Raw genomic sequence first — 15,755 nt, 5'->3', positions numbered from 1 at the left:
TTATTCATTACTCTCTCACATGTTCTACTCATTACCCCTTAAACTGAAACAGTGTTCATTAATATTTCCTTATTCAGGCTATGCACAAAGTTCCATGTAAAAATCCCATTTATGATTGCACCAACAGCCTATTGCCGAATGATTTAGTACTACATATTATGTGTGATGTTGGCTTATTTGTAGCTTGAATCAGCTTCAAATTATTGCATTTGTCCTCCTCCTAAACGTAGTGAATCTTGTGGAGTTCTCTCTCCTACAAGCCATCAGCAGACATTTATTTGCCAAGCAATCACATAGAGTCTTTAAATACAGTTGTATTTAAGCATCGATGCTGTGTGTGTCCGGATCTGTGGATTGGAACATGACTCCCAACACTGGCACACATACAGAATTAAAACTCACCAGCTTCATAAAGAAGAAAGGAGAGTTGTTGTGGACAAAAGTTCCCAAATATTCATGCTTCTCTGCAACTTCTGTTTTGGTGCTAAACCTCTGATACTGGGAGACAAGTGTCCCTGGCTCTGTTCTTATAGATTCTCTTCGGTGGAACTCCATGCTTCCTTTCCAGACATCTTGTGTCCTCTAGTGAGGCTTTCTCCAGACTGTGAACTGCTGGCTTAACCACCAGTTTGGACACCTACATTTCTGAAAATGGTGCCTTCAGGCTCCTATTGGCCAAATCCTGCTTGTGGATTTTCCGAAGACAAATTGGCCATGGTGTATACTAGGATGTTGAACCAAGGGTTCTTCCTTCGTTGTGCCCATTTTGGTTACAAACTATTAATACTTTCCCCAAGATACTTTCCAGCTGAGTACGATGTAAGTTACATTGTAAGTTACTTTATACATGGGTTTATTTTTAAAATATTTTGTATTTTTTCATAATAAGGGGAATCTCTCCTAATATATAAAAGAGTTTTGGTGTCCCTCCTGCACACGCTCCCGCAGCCTTTCGCTCTCACACCTGCCACTCTGAAGGATCCCCTGGCTGCATTGGCTGGCTCCCTTGCCTCTGTTCCGCCCACAGAGGTGGCGAGGCAGCCGGCAGCATCTCTGGCTCACTGTGCTCTGAGCTACCTGAGGGGACGGGCACTCCAGCAGCCAGAGGATGAGCAGGCCCATTGGGGGAGGCGGAGAAGAGGTGCAAGAGCCCACACGTGTTCAGAAAAGCCACAGTAGAGGCGGGGGCAGGGCAGCGACTGCTGCTGTGGCAAGAGGCCGCCCCTCTGCTGGCAGCCCTGTCATCGTCGTCTGGGGCAGCCGAGGCACCTCTGACGCCACCACCAGTGCCACCGCTGAACAAACCAAGAGCTCTCCCTGATGTGGGCCTGCCATCGCACCAAGATCCTCCTCCTGTCCGACCCCGGGAGCTGGGATGCAGGCGCCAGCGGAGCGGCTGTGCTCTACCCACCGCTGGGTCCAGGGGACAAGGCTGCCACCGCTCCTTCTTCTCCCGAGGGGGAGGCTGGCAGGCGGTGACCCAGCTAGAGCTGGTTGCATTTGTCTCCGCAGTGGGCCTTCTTCCTAGTATTATTATATTGCAGATCTTTCATGACTTTTTGTAAAGCACTTTATGAGCAACAGAGCTTTTGTATTACTCTGTAAGTCAGACTGTATTTGGATTGTATACTGTTTTTCATTGTTCACATTGTACATATTGTAAGGAATTGAATTTTTGTATACTACAGAATATTTCCTAAGATCCAATTTTGAAATGTTGTTATAAAATCCGTAGACGACGTTGATGATGTATTTTTACACTAGGATTTTCTTATGATTTGAAGGAATGTGTTTATTATGTTGCAGTGCTTCTTGACCATAATATACAGAAAACATCTTCTTTGCAAGTCTTGTTGACTGTGGGTCAGACTCTCATGACTGTTTTCTTTACGTTTGTTCCATGGTCAAAGTAGCCACTTTTCTTAAACTGGGGATTGTTTAAAATAGTATCTGTAAGAGCTCAGGGGGAAGGGGCTAGAGGTCTGGGAGCACCAGGACAGAGGGGTTTTTTTTTTGTCCCTTCTGCTTTCCTCCAAATTCTTCACCCAGCAGTTAGCTTTGAGACTACCTTATAGGGGGTTAGAACATTGGACAATCTAGCCCTGTACTCTCTACTCTGATCTAGGCTGCCTCCATAGTTTTTTAGGAGTAAAGATGGTGGGAGTAAAGGAGGTCTGTAAATCATAAGATGGAGGGAAGTGATGGGGTTCCATCTTCCCCTCTTTTTCTCTCCCCCAATTCATCAGCCCAGCATCAGTTGTGCTATAGCAATCATTTCCAGTTGGGCTTTCCTATGATGACAAGACAATCAAGGAGATGAATGATTGTAATAGTATGTTGCTAGTACAATTGTTATGTCTGGACATGTACAATTTTCCACTCAGGCTTAACTGCTGCGGATGCTACTAGACAGCATAAGGAGGCATGCCTGGACTTGTCTGGCAGGCCACCTAGATGGAGAGTGGAGAGGCATGTCTGGGCTTGTCTGGGGAGTCCACCTAGTGGAGCTTGAAGTCACAGAACAAAGGCAGGCAGGATCCTGGAACCTGCCTGTGGATTGGCCCCTGAGGGCAGCCAGTCAATTTGGAGCCTGGAGGCCATTTGAACTCACCAATCGCATGGGGGCTGGGAGTGGCTTAGGTGTATATAGTTAGGACCGTTGCCCCATGTAAAGCATTCCTGTGGAGATGCAATAAACTGTTGCTTGTTGAAATCACTCTGCCTTCACCTCTGCCATGTTAAACCCACTATTTAACAACAATAGCCAGTGTTGTGTGGATGCAGCTTGAAGCAGCTTCTTCTAGGTTTATGGCCGAGGTATTTTCCAGACTTGTTAATACAGAACTGTTAACTGGAGATGCCAGGATCTTTTGTGTGCAACAGATACAGTTTCTGATTGAGGAGACCTTGGGATGTCAAATATACCCATAAATGTGACACCAGGCCTCCTCCTCCTGTCTTTCAAGAGATCTCAGAACACAGCACTGGATTTCCTTGGAGACTCCTTGACTAGGTTGCGAATTTGGAGCCAAAGGATGACCTTGCTTCTCAGCTTCCACCCCGAAGGCATAGTGTAAATGCAAGCCTCATTCATTCCCTGAACATGCAGGGTTTTAATGCCCCTTCCTTTGGACTTGAGCCCATCACAACTTTTGCTGGGCTTCTTCCCTTTAGTCACCCAAACTTGAAGCCTTAGCCTGTACCTGCATGCTGCTTTCTGACCCCCATAAGCAGTTGGGGGGGGGGGGCTTTAGCCAGACAACCTCATCAACCATGCATTCCCCCAATTCATGATCTCCCACATTTTCATATATAAAAAGTAGGTTTCAAATACACAAACTATTCTCTAGGGGTTTTGAAATCTCTCATCTTGCTTACCTTTTTGGCAAAGCTTTTAAGGAGGCTAATACAAAATGCTGCTCAGTTGCCAGACTGAAGTTTGGTACAGACTTGACTTCTTTGGAAACTTGTTCTGAAAGTATGTCATTTGAGGACATTCTCTTCTGAAAACATTTAATAAAGATATTAAGAAACATTGTCCAGAAGCCTGATGTACAGGGAAAGAATGGGGCCAAAGTGCCAGGCTGGGGGTGGGGGGAGAGAAGGATGAAGGGGACACCATTCTCAGAAATAAAGTGATATAAGTAACATCCCTGCCCTGCCAACCTTGCCCCCTACTGATTTTTCAACCAGCCAGGAATCATAGGAACAGATGATTGGGATGAAAGGTGAGCAATGCAACCTCATCACTAGAGTTAGCAACCTCAAGGCAGGGCGTGGAGTTCTCCTGGAATTACAGAGATCAATTCCTTTGGAGGAAACTCTATGGTATACGATGACATCTAGGAGAAATGGAAGTCCTAGAGTGACATCATATACCTGAAGAGCTCTCTCCACTCTCCCTAGGCATGTTCCAAATATCCAGGAATTTCCCCAGCTGCAGTTGGCAACTCTACATCACGCCATAGCTTTTCATTAAACCAAAGTAGGAAAGAGATGCTGTGCAGCCTTTTCACCATCCAAAGCGGGCTGACATCCCTTCTATTAGTTACTGGCAACCTCATTAAGAAAATGTATGTACTACTTTTAGATAATAAGACCCAGGATGAAGAGTTCAAAAATATTATGATAAAGTGGGCACAAAACTTGGGTCATAATATTGAGCTGGACCAGTGGTCACAGGTGTGTGTGGGGAAATTAAATTACTAAAGCAATTTCATATAAGGAAAATATTTATAAAATGTTTTATAGATGGCATATTATGCTTGATAAACTGGCAAAGATTTATCTCGATTGTTCAAAAGTATATTGGAAGTGTCAAAATAATGTTGGATCTTTTTACCATATGTGGTGGTTATGTCTAAAGCAAAAAAGTCCTCCATCCTTTCCCACAGACATTCCTTTTCCATCTAACCCTACTTCACTCTTAACTGTCACTCCACTGTCTGCCCTTAAATTCCATATAACTGGAAGCAGAATATTTCATCATCTGCCTTATTCTAAGAGACATAATTTGCATGTCATGCTAACTGCAACATTTGAAACTTGGTTTAGGAGGATGTACAAAGCTGAGAGTGTGGGAGAAACCTCCAGGTGTAAAAGCTGATCCAAACAAATTTTTAAGAAGACACGCACATCCAAAACAAGAAATGACACAAAGGTAGCCACACTTCCTTGAGCACAAGAAACCAAAAGTCTTCCCCTCCCTTTTTTGATTTACAGAAACCAACAAAATGCCAGGCACTACAGTTAATGACAATAATAATTATTATAGTATGGTGCTGCATGTAGAATAGCCAGGAGTTCCTAAGATTTATTTATTTAAGATTGTCTGGCAGCCAGAATTTCTAGCTCTTTTAGCATTATGCACCACTAGGTGGTGATCTAGACTTTGTTTTTAAGGCAAGACACTTTTAAAGGTGGTTTGCGATTGCCTGCCTCTGTGTTGTAGCCCTGGTATTCTTTGGAGGTCGCCCTTCCAAATACTAGCCAAGGCTGACCCTGCTTAGCTTCTGATTCTGGCTATCCAGATTAGGGCTTAGAAGTGACACTACTTAGAGGGCTCATGACCTATGTAGACACAGAAGATAGAATGGAGGCTGGGGAGCGTCAGCTAGCAGCATCTGAGCACACGAAGCTGCCTTATACTAAGTCCTCTGGCTTAGTATCTATTGCCTACTCTAAGCAGTGGCATTCCAGGGACTTCAAGCAGAGGAAGATCTTCCCCACATCAGCCACCTGGGATCCTTTCCAACTGGAGATACCAAGAATTGAACCAGGGACTTTCTGTGTGCAAAACAGGTGTTCCACCACTGAGCCACAGCCTCACCCCTTGGAAAGGTGGGGACGGGGAGTAGCTTCACATCTCCATGCACAGAGACTGGGTCCCCTGTTCACAGGCTGATAAGTAAAATCTCAACACATATACAGAATTATCCCTGGTATACCAAGAAATAGCCCAAACTAACCAAGAATCTTGGCAATGTTCTCTTGACGGGAACACAAACTGCCATCACTCAAATATGTCCTACATCTAGTAAGTACATTCCCCAAAGAGGACATGAGCTTTAGCAGTTGCCTACCACCCTTGCACACCAATGGGAAATAAGAGCTTGCAGAAGGTCTCAGTTCTGGCCCCTGGCATCTCTACTCAAAAGGGTCACAAAAAGCAGGCATGCCTCCAAGTCCTTGGAAAGCCACAACCAGTGAGTACAGACAACACAGGGCTAGAGGGGCTTTCTTCAAATGTCCATTAAAATCGCCAACAACAGGCATTTGTTTTAACACTGAATATTTCAGTTGTGAAAAAGACAATTTGTCCCAAGCATTGGGAAACCACAGAAGTAACTCTAATATTTCCATCTGACCAGAATACTCACAAAATTCAATAACGTCCTTAATATCTCTATAACCATTAAGGCACTGATCATATATTTATTTATTAAAACATTCATATCCTGCCTTTCCTCTTGGTTCAAGGCAGCTTAGTGATTAAAACATCTCCAGCTAAAACCAAAGATAAAATAACAGCTCCCAACACCTCCTCCTCCCTTAAAAGATGCCTGTCATTCAACCCCCCCCCCAAAAAAAAGCCCTGGGAAACAGGCAGGCCTTGGAGTGCCTCCTGAAGATCTCCAGGGAGGGAGGGGGCCTCACCCCTTCAGAAAGCCCATAGCACAGAGCCAGAGGCACGATGGAAAGGGCAGGCCCAGGCTCTGGTCAATGCTAGACAGTCCACCCTAAGTGGCGGGATAGCCAACAGATATAGTAGACACAGCTCCTCCAACGTCATCCCTCCATCAGTCCTTTCTCAAACCAAAGGACATGTTGTGTTTGAAAGAACGAACAGTGGGAGGGAGAGCAATGGATACAGCCTTGTTCCATGCTTTACTTCAATAAAAACAAAAGCGTCCACTTCAGCATTCTGTTCCACACAATGGCCAGCCAGCTGCACTATGGATTTATATTGTCATAATTCCCCAATACAGAATTTGCCTGTTTCAGCACCACTATACACTGATCCCATATTTTCATTTAGCTATCGATCATGCCTCCAAGGTCTTCTGCACTATCAAAGCCAGCTCTGATCCCACAAGTGTATTCTGTATGTTTGGATGTTTTGCCCCACTATACATTACTTTACACTTTGGGCTAAACTACATGCTACATGGGAGATCCATGACTGGATCTTACAAGTTTTATTCTGCACTGATGCATAGCCATGGGAAGCCATATGGCTTATCAGCAGAATAGTGGTGTTGGGGGAAGTGGGCTTAACCATTTGCCTCCATGCCATATTACAAATTAAAATAGCTTCCTACAACTGCTATTTTCCACTGGAAAAAAAAGGGGGGGGAATTCTCACAACTCCCAGATTTTTCCCCCCATGGTCATTTTCATATAGACCATTTCACTACCCCTTCTCCTAGTTAAAGGAAAAACTTTTGGAACTCTTTTCCATTTTGCTGCAAAGATCCAGGTTCAAATCATTAATCAGCCATGAAGCAGGTAGATTCAAGAAAACTACCATCTTTCTATTTAACTTTAACCATAGTGAAATCAGATGAGCATTTATTGTAACTTTTGCCTGAGCTTACAGTGGAGCCAACTGTAAAGCCACATAACTGCCAATATACTGACAGCTCCATTCTCTGTTCTTACTCTGTTCTAATGGAAAGACAATCAGCACAACCTCTGATGTAGGCTTCAGATGTTCTAATGCTACACTTGGTTGGTAAAAATTGGTTCTTAGGCTTACACAAAATTGAACTTCTAAAATGAGTCAGTTACAATGTTGGAAAAGAATACCTTCATTAGTAACAATGCTTCTGGTGATCCAACATGGATAATTTGAGACAAGTATGGTCGAAATCCCGATTTGAAAAATCTGGAATTCTGTGTTCCGCTTAGCCAAGGTGGACGCATTTTCAGCAACTCTTCTAAAAAATATGCACTATTTTTAAAAAATAACATTTGATTCAAAAATAACATTTAATTCAATAGGTTTCAAATAGTATGAATCTGTTATCTCTCTGGTCACCCAGTTTATTCTCAATAAGAAACAGTCCATATTCTGTTTTAAAACATTCTTCTTAAAAGCAGCCTATAGGTTACCCTGAAGGTCGCTTGTGCATGTTACAGAACTCCCCACAGAGAAGGTACTTATTTAGGTAGGAATCCATGTATACATTTCATCCGTGCATTTTTCACTTCACGTACAAGCTGAGAGATCACATACAATCAAAATACCTTGCATATGTTCATATTGCATTTTATATATTTTAATGACACCTTCAATAGGTTGTATCCAAAGTACAAGTTCTGCAAGGGGAAGGCATTTCTGCATGTGCAGGTGAGGGAAGTCCATGATTCCCATGCTGTTCCTCAGAATCCCCCAACCAGCTCTTCAAGCAGCACCAGAAAAATGCAGAAAACAGGAAGTAGAAAATATCCATTCTGCAAGCAGAGTTCCAAATAGCAACTTGGATCCAACCCAATATTTTATTATTATTTTATTTTAAATTTATAATTTTACAAACGTGTAACAATACCAATCAAAACAAAGCAAGGTACAGTTGAAGTATAACTCAGGACAATTTGCAAAGTATGGCTTCAACATTGTTATAAGATAAGGGGTATCCCCCTAACACATCATCTATATGATCTGTGCAATACCAACCCAATATTTTTGGTGGATATTAATCAGACCTTTTTTTCTTTTTTTTAAAAGAGAGGTGCCGGAACTCTCTAGAGGGTAATGAAGTTTTCAATCTGTATACTAAAAACTCATGAACTTTTAAACATTTTTAAAAGAATTTTGTCGAAGAGGTTCCGGAACTCCCCCAGAAAAAAAAGCCCTGGATATTATACTATTGGTTCCTCTCTTTCTTTCTTTTTTGCAGAATACCTCTATACTGAAAGGTTATTCACTTACAAATGTCTTCAAACACGTCTGAGAAGAAGGTGGAAAGTTATTTGTAAGTCAGCTTTTCTGCAAGACCATCGTCAGAGTCAGAAATCCGACAGGAACATATTAAAACCTATATAAATTATACTGTTCCATAACTGCTGAGAAAGATTTGATCAGATCTTGCATGGTATTTTATTACTTTTGTATTGTTTTAAATGTGACATATTAATTGTTATTGTATACTGTATTAATATTGATGGAACCCAGCCTGAGCCTGCTTGTGGGGAGGGTGGGATACAACTCCAATAAAACAAACAAACAAACAAACAAACAAACAAACCTGCCTGTTTTTATACACAGGCAAACCAACTGCAGAGAAGGATTTAAAAGCACTAAGAGGCACACAGGGTCAGCCTTCTTCTTCACTTATCCACGCCCTCCAGATTTGTGACCCTATGCAACTGTATTTGCCAATATACACTTAAGGTAATCCCACACAGCAGAATATTCCCTTCATGTGAAGAGCTTACTTTTCACAACACTTCTGGCTGCTTCCACAAACGGAGTTTTCCCCACATGGAGAGTGGCAAGTGGCTGCATTTAAACAGAACATCTACAAGATACTGTCCATTCTGAAAATGACTTGTGGGCTTCCAGAGGCTTTCCCCTTTAAACTGGACCAAAGAAAAATCTTCTTAAATCTGGTTCAAAGAAGAAGCAGGGTGGTTGTTGGTGGAGAATCTGTGTGGATGCTCCACACACTGCCAATATTGGGGGGGGGGGGCTTGAACTTAGCTCTGTTTTCAAAGTGGAAGCAGCTCACTCTGCCACATGCTGCCCCTGTACCTTAGCTCTTTACCTTTCCTAGCCTGGTCATGCTGTACCCTGGGAAAGTGAGGGGGAGGGGGTGTTTTCTGGGCCACATGAGGGCACAGCACAATCTCTATTGTGATACGGTTTCATGCATGCATGAGGGAGAAAAGAGGGAGGACCAGGGTTGGGGGCAACAGTAGAGAAAGGAGCAAGATTGAAGGGAGCAATTGAGTTTATGAAGACCATTCTCACTCATTTACACACTTCTTGGAGCTGCTATATTGCACCATGAGAATGGGTATCTCATCACCATGTAGATCCAGCCTCCCTTCTGTCTGGAACCAGCCAGAGGTGCCACCCACCATGTTCTGGACTATTCCTAACACATAAAACTAGCAGACTGGGTGGTATCACATAAATCTCCAATATCTCAGTAGCAAGACTAGCCAGACATTAGGGAATCACTGCACTTGTCATACCTCTGAAAGAAACGTGAGAAATATTCTTGAAACACTGTTAAAAATGAAGGAGCAATACACTGGACTGTCTCCTGCACAACACCCATGGGATGAATAGGAGCTCCTCAAGAATACATTCATCCACTTGTGCAGCTCCCAATTATTATGCTAAGGCTTATTACAGAAGACATTTTCTGGGATGGTGCTCTGCCATTCTGCCCACTTTGTTACCCAGTAGGTGAGGAAACATGATCCCATGCCCAATAAATATTCACAGTGCTCATATTTTTCTCTCCAAATAATTAATCACAAATCTTTGAGATTTTTTTTTTTACAGGAAAAGAGATTTGAGATGTTTGGGGCTTCTTAAGCATGGTGTTCCCTTTTACCAGTAACTGAATCAAGTCACAGTTGCATCCAACTTACTCTTGTGTAATACCAGTCTCTCTCGAATAACTTTTTGTAGCCATTTTTCATACATTCTCTCTTTTTGCTCCTCATTTTCTGTTTGAGGTCCACTGACAGCCTCATATGTTTTAGGGGCTTCTTTAAGGGCTAAGCCATCCAGATGGGTTGCACAGGCAATATAATGTTTTTTCCAAGCACTGTACTCATTTTGTGCCGGACTGTAGGGAAGAAACCATCCAAACCGAACACATTTTGGCATCCACAGACAATCCTTTAGTGAAGAAAGTAAATACAACATTTTAAATCATACTTTCTTTTTAACAACGAAGGATAACAAAATGAGATTTCACTTTTTATGAAGCCTCATAAATTGACTTGGTTCAGACCTACTAGTAAAGTGAGGAATCAGTTTTGGTTGAAGGATCATGCTATGGGCTTATACACAAATCAAAGTTACAGATGACCAACTCATTTGGGGGGGACGCGGGGGGACGCCATCCCCCCGGGTGAGGTGCGGGAGGGCGGGGCCTGGAGCTCCCTGCTGGTGCCCGCTGGAGGTTGCCGCCGGCTGCGGGGAGGACACACTTCCGGTGATGTCAGGGGGTGTGGCATATGCTAATGAATTATGCTAATGAGTCCCCCTAGCTCTTTTTCTACGAAATGACCCCTGGATAAAAATGAAATTGGGTAACCTCTTAACGTAGAGGACCCTGGTAAAATCAGGGTTCTCTGACCAAGTCTAGGAGTATAGTCAATTTAATTTAAACCCACGATACTAATAGTCAAATGTAACGCCTAGGTACATATGCATGCAGTGTGTGGATTGTATTAGTCAACAATGGCCACCATTCCAAAGCGGAAAAAGTTGTACGGCCATATTTCTCCATGCAAAATGTAAAAACAAGAACAAAATCTGTATAATACTATTTAATAGGACCAACCAAATCAACACCAATGTTTTGTATCAATTTGGTTGGTCCTAATAAAAGATATTACATGTGTTTCCCCCCCCCCCCGTTTTTACCTTCTGAAAACCTCTGTGATGAAACATCACGCAAAACGGAGCTCTTCCGCCAGGCTTTCACATAGGGGCCACCACTACCACCGCCACCAATGAGGTGGAAAACATCGGGGTTAAGGATGGCCCAGGAAGATCTGCCACAATTTCTGCATGGCCACTGGATTTACCTGGTTGAGCTATAGGATAACATCACCCTGGAGAACCATCCGGAGTATAATTTTTATTAATTGTCATTAATGTTTTATTGCTTTTATCTGTTTTATATGGGTTTTCCCCTTGTAAGCCGCCCTGAGCCCGCTCTGAGGGGAGGGCGGGGTATAAATCTTAATAAATAAAATAATGAAGAAGAGAAGAAGAGATTGGATTTATACCCTGCCCTTCACTACCCGAAGGAGTCTCATAGCGGTTTACAATCTCCTTTCCCTTCCCCTCCCCACAACAGACACCCTGTGAAGTAGGTGGGGCTGAGAGAGCAGCTTGTGAGAGAACAGCTCCAAAAGAACTTATGACTGACTCAAGGTCATGCCAGCAGCTGCATGTGGAGGAGTGGGAAATCAAACCTGGTTCTCCCAGATTAGAGTCAACATTCCTATCCACCATGTCTGTCCACAGAGCACAGTAATCTTACTGTAGCACTGGAGATATTAACATTTGAGGACATTTACCAGTACGTTCTTTCACAAATATAGGCCTAAGTACAAGTTACATAAAATATACAGAACAAAAGCCCAAATTTGGAGTGATGCAATTAGAACAGAGAAGTCAGCAGCGAAATTAGGTCCCCGCCTTTTTCCTGCCTATCCTCCCTCCAGCGCCACCCAATTCCAAATGCATCTGTCTCTATAAACATTAACTTGGAACTCTACTTGGGAGGAGAGCATATTAGGGTGGTCTGTACTGGAAAAGTAGTGGGGAAGTTAAGTACACATGCATGCATTCACGCAAACATACACAGAGCCTCCATGCCACTAGCTTCTCTTTCCTATTTTGCAAAATGTAGTTCCACAACTTATATTATTTATAAGGTTTAGGGCATTCTACTGACCTCATGTTATGTATTGCATGATTATGTGGCAAGAGCTAAACCAAAGCATGGTCAAAATGCAGAGCAGATTAGAGAAAGTCTGTTTATAGCACTGCCCATTTTACTCACTCCATCCTAAATGCTTCCTTTGGATTCTCACTTGACCAGCTTCCCATCCCTAAACTATTTATTTAAGCTATCTAGACATATAAGAGTACTCTCTTTAATTTCTCAAATACTGTTCTCATGTCAGGGAACAGAGCATTAGTGGAATTAAAATACTGAAAACATATTATCAAGGAACCCATTTTTATTTCAATCAAAAATACATTTTTGATTGTCATATTAGTATTTGTCAGAGTTAGGTGGAAATGGGTTATAATTACACACCTATCACTGTTTTGCAGAATTAAATAATGCTACATTTAACAAATTGCTTCACAATTTATCATACAGAATTTAATATTTTGATTCTGTAAATATCCCCCCTTATTTGTCTAGGTCATCACAACGTATGAGGAAGATATACCTTTGAAATTACAATATTTAAGTTATACCACATGTCCTAGCCAGGATGCAGTGCACAGTAGGTGTGGGTTTAGCCCATTGGTATCAATGGTTTTAAGACAGCTCTGTGTCGGATTGTGACCACCATATTTCTGGCACCATATGCGATATGATTTTCAAAGCCAGCCCAAACACTAATCAGAGTGAAGAAGCAGGTGACAAATTTGGTACAATATTAAATAGCAGGAAATTATCATTTGTAAGTGGTTCCATTTATGATGCGGGAGGAGAGACAAGCATGTGTGTGTGTGTGGGGGGAGGTGTGCCTCCAGCGCCACAGTGACAGGAATCACAATTCATCTGTTTGAAATCATGGCAATTTTGTCTATTCTTCAGCAGGTTTCTTAAGGCTGCTTATAGCTTACTGGCTTCATTAACAGAGTGGCTTGAAAATACAGCAATTTTCTGTTCTTGTACTTAACTGAACCATTCTTATATCTAGTGAAGATCATATTCATCCTGAGCTTACCTGTTCTGTTAAAAACTTCCAGTGCCAGCTTACTTGGGCTCCTGCACATAGATCCTTGGGGCTCAGAAAGGAGAATATGTACAAAGATATGAAACGTGGTAGCAAGCTCGTGAAGTCCACTTTGACCACTGGGATATTTTCAACAAACCATTTCCCAACAAACCTGTGAAACAGACAGGAGACTGAAGTTGTCCCAAGGGAAGAGAGAAACCATTGTGGAGTTCTATTTGTTGGTTGGTTACTTGTTTCCCTTCAGAAATGATGATGGATTTCCAAAGGATTGTCATGAGGAGGCCCACAAGGGTTCCTATGAGTGTGACAATGTGGGTTACAGCAGTCAACTGGAAACGCTTATTTATAACCCACAGGTTCAAAAGCTCAGAGCAACTATGTACTGACAGCTATATAAAGTCAAGGCTGGTTCACTAGCCTGATTAGTTTCATATTATTGACATAGGACCAGTTCTCGAATTTATATTTGAAAAGATATTTGAAGCATGAATAAAGATCCAGGCAGACATTGATTTGGATGTCATGGATCCTTTCTGTGGATGGAAGTTAATTCCTACCATTGGATTGATACCTTCCCAAATGCTCCTCCTAGGGGAGTGGGAACCCCCAGAAAAAGAAGACAGAGAAATCTATAACAACACAGATAATACCGAGAGCTCAACTTCCTGATCAACTCCATGGTGCTATGCCTGAAGGCACTTGTTGGTTTGTTGTTGTTTTTCCCCATTGTATTTTATAATATGTGATTTTATTTTTCATGAACCACCTTGTGTGCCTATTCTGGGCAGAACAGTACAGATGTCAATAAAATACATGAAAGCAAATAAGCACAGTGACTTGAAAGCAGCTTCCATTGAAATAAATGGGATATACTTACTTCCAAGAATGGAAGGAACTACTTCTTTCCCCTCCTGAAACTCTGTAGTGGTTAGTAGGCATGGCTCCTCTATTAAGAGAAGTAGATTCCCTGACCAGCCTTGCAGAAGGGAGTGGATCAGTCCCCCTCGTCTTGGAAGGCCACATCAGCATAATCCTATGTGTTAGGGTTTCCCTCTCCCAACTGGCCTATGTTGCTGTATCTTTAAGGCTGCAATCCTAGGCACTCACAAGATGAAAACCTTAAGAGGCACTACAGCATGGGACTGCTTGAGGAACCCTAATGTGTCGCTCCTGAAAGATTGCTTTATCTTTAAGCCAGAGACAACTACACAATATACAGCACTGTGCAAATACCTGTTGGGCCACAGACTTAATTGTTGAATGCTCCTGAAACTCTGTAGTGGTTAGTAGGCATGGCTCCTCTATTAAGAGAAGTAGATTCCCTGACCAGCCTTGCAGAAGGGAGTGGATCAGTCCCCCTCGTCTTGGAAGGCCACATCAGCATAATCCTATGTGTTAGGGTTTCCCTCTCCCAACTGGCCTATGTTGCTGTATCTTTAAGGCTGCAATCCTAGGCACTCACAAGATGAAAACCTTAAGAGGCACTACAGCATGGGACTGCTTGAGAAACCCTAATGTGTCGCTCCTGAAAGATTGGTTTATCTTTAAGGCAGAGACAACTACACAATTTACAGCACTGTGCAAATACCTGTTGGGTCACAGACTTAATTGTTGAATTGGCAAAGCATACTGAGCTGCAGACCGGAAGGTATGTAGTTTGGCAGTTTGAGACCCTAGTGCCACCCCCCCGCATGCTGGCAATGCAATGATGGGAAAAGCTTCCGGGTGAACTCACACCTCTCAGTTTAACAGAGGCAAAGAGAACCTATCAGGGTAAAAATAAATTGCAGCCATCCTCTCTACACTAGCCATTTCACCTTCAGTTTCAAATTTCATTGGACTATGGGAGAGATATCTGCACTGATGTAAATGTTCTTTTATCTTCATGCAGTCATATCTTGAGTGGTGAATTCACTGTAGCAAGGGAAACCTTTACCTTTACACCTGTGTCTTCTTGCGTGTGTATTAGGTTACACCTCAAGTTGGGTGTCTTCCAGGTCTCACATTTCTCCTGGCAAAAGCTTTATGTCTTTAGTAGCTTCCGACAAGCAGAGAAGGAACAGGAACCATCCCCCCCCCCCTCATGTGTAAGAAGAGCTCTGTAAGGTCTTGGAGGATTGGCTACATTAGGGGAGTGTGGCCTAATATGCAGAGGAGTTCCTGCTACAAAAAGAGCCCCATGTACCACCTTCCTCAGAGAACCAAGAACCTTCCTTTGCCTACACAAACCAACCATACAGTACAGAGTCCTAAATGACTGCTGGTTTTGCAGTTGTGGAACTATTCCCCACTGCCCTGCCACAACATCAGCTGAGTTGGGAAAAGACTTTTTTTAAAGTGTAAAATAAGAATACAACCAGATAAACACACAAGGCATCCAATTGTCTGTCTTTACTTAGAGAAATAGGCTGCATGAAGCATGTGGGGAATCCTGTCAGACACATGACAGAATAGGATTAATATAAGGAGAGGCAGAACTCACCTTGCAGAAAATTTCACAGTAGTCACTGGAGGCTGGTATGTCTGTACATACCTTAAGGTGTTGGGGGAGGAATTAACTCTTGTTACCATGG

The 15,755-nt window shown here is 42.6% G+C and overlaps 1 protein-coding gene across 1 annotated transcript in view; it reads right to left on the bottom strand.

The window, feature by feature from the left end:
• Positions 1 to 15,755, bottom strand: part of ECT2L (epithelial cell transforming 2 like) — a 51,869-nt gene that overhangs the window by 29,326 nt on the left and 6,788 nt on the right. Inside the window, exons 4-7 of the mRNA XM_015416424.1 lie at positions 13,171 to 13,333; positions 10,108 to 10,360; positions 7,309 to 7,439; positions 3,379 to 3,503 (exon numbers count right to left, since the gene is read on the bottom strand). Coding sequence (XP_015271910.1) covers positions 3,379 to 3,503; positions 7,309 to 7,439; positions 10,108 to 10,360; positions 13,171 to 13,333 — 672 coding nt within the window. The remainder of the gene's footprint in view (positions 1 to 3,378; positions 3,504 to 7,308; positions 7,440 to 10,107; positions 10,361 to 13,170; positions 13,334 to 15,755) is intronic.

This window comes from Gekko japonicus, unplaced genomic scaffold (genome assembly GCF_001447785.1).
Source record: "Gekko japonicus isolate JY-2015 unplaced genomic scaffold, Gekko_japonicus_V1.1 scaffold1821, whole genome shotgun sequence".
Taxonomy (NCBI): domain Eukaryota; kingdom Metazoa; phylum Chordata; class Lepidosauria; order Squamata; family Gekkonidae; genus Gekko; species Gekko japonicus.
The sequence above is the reverse complement of the archived record's forward strand: the minus strand, read 5'-3'. Positions and strand labels throughout refer to the sequence as shown.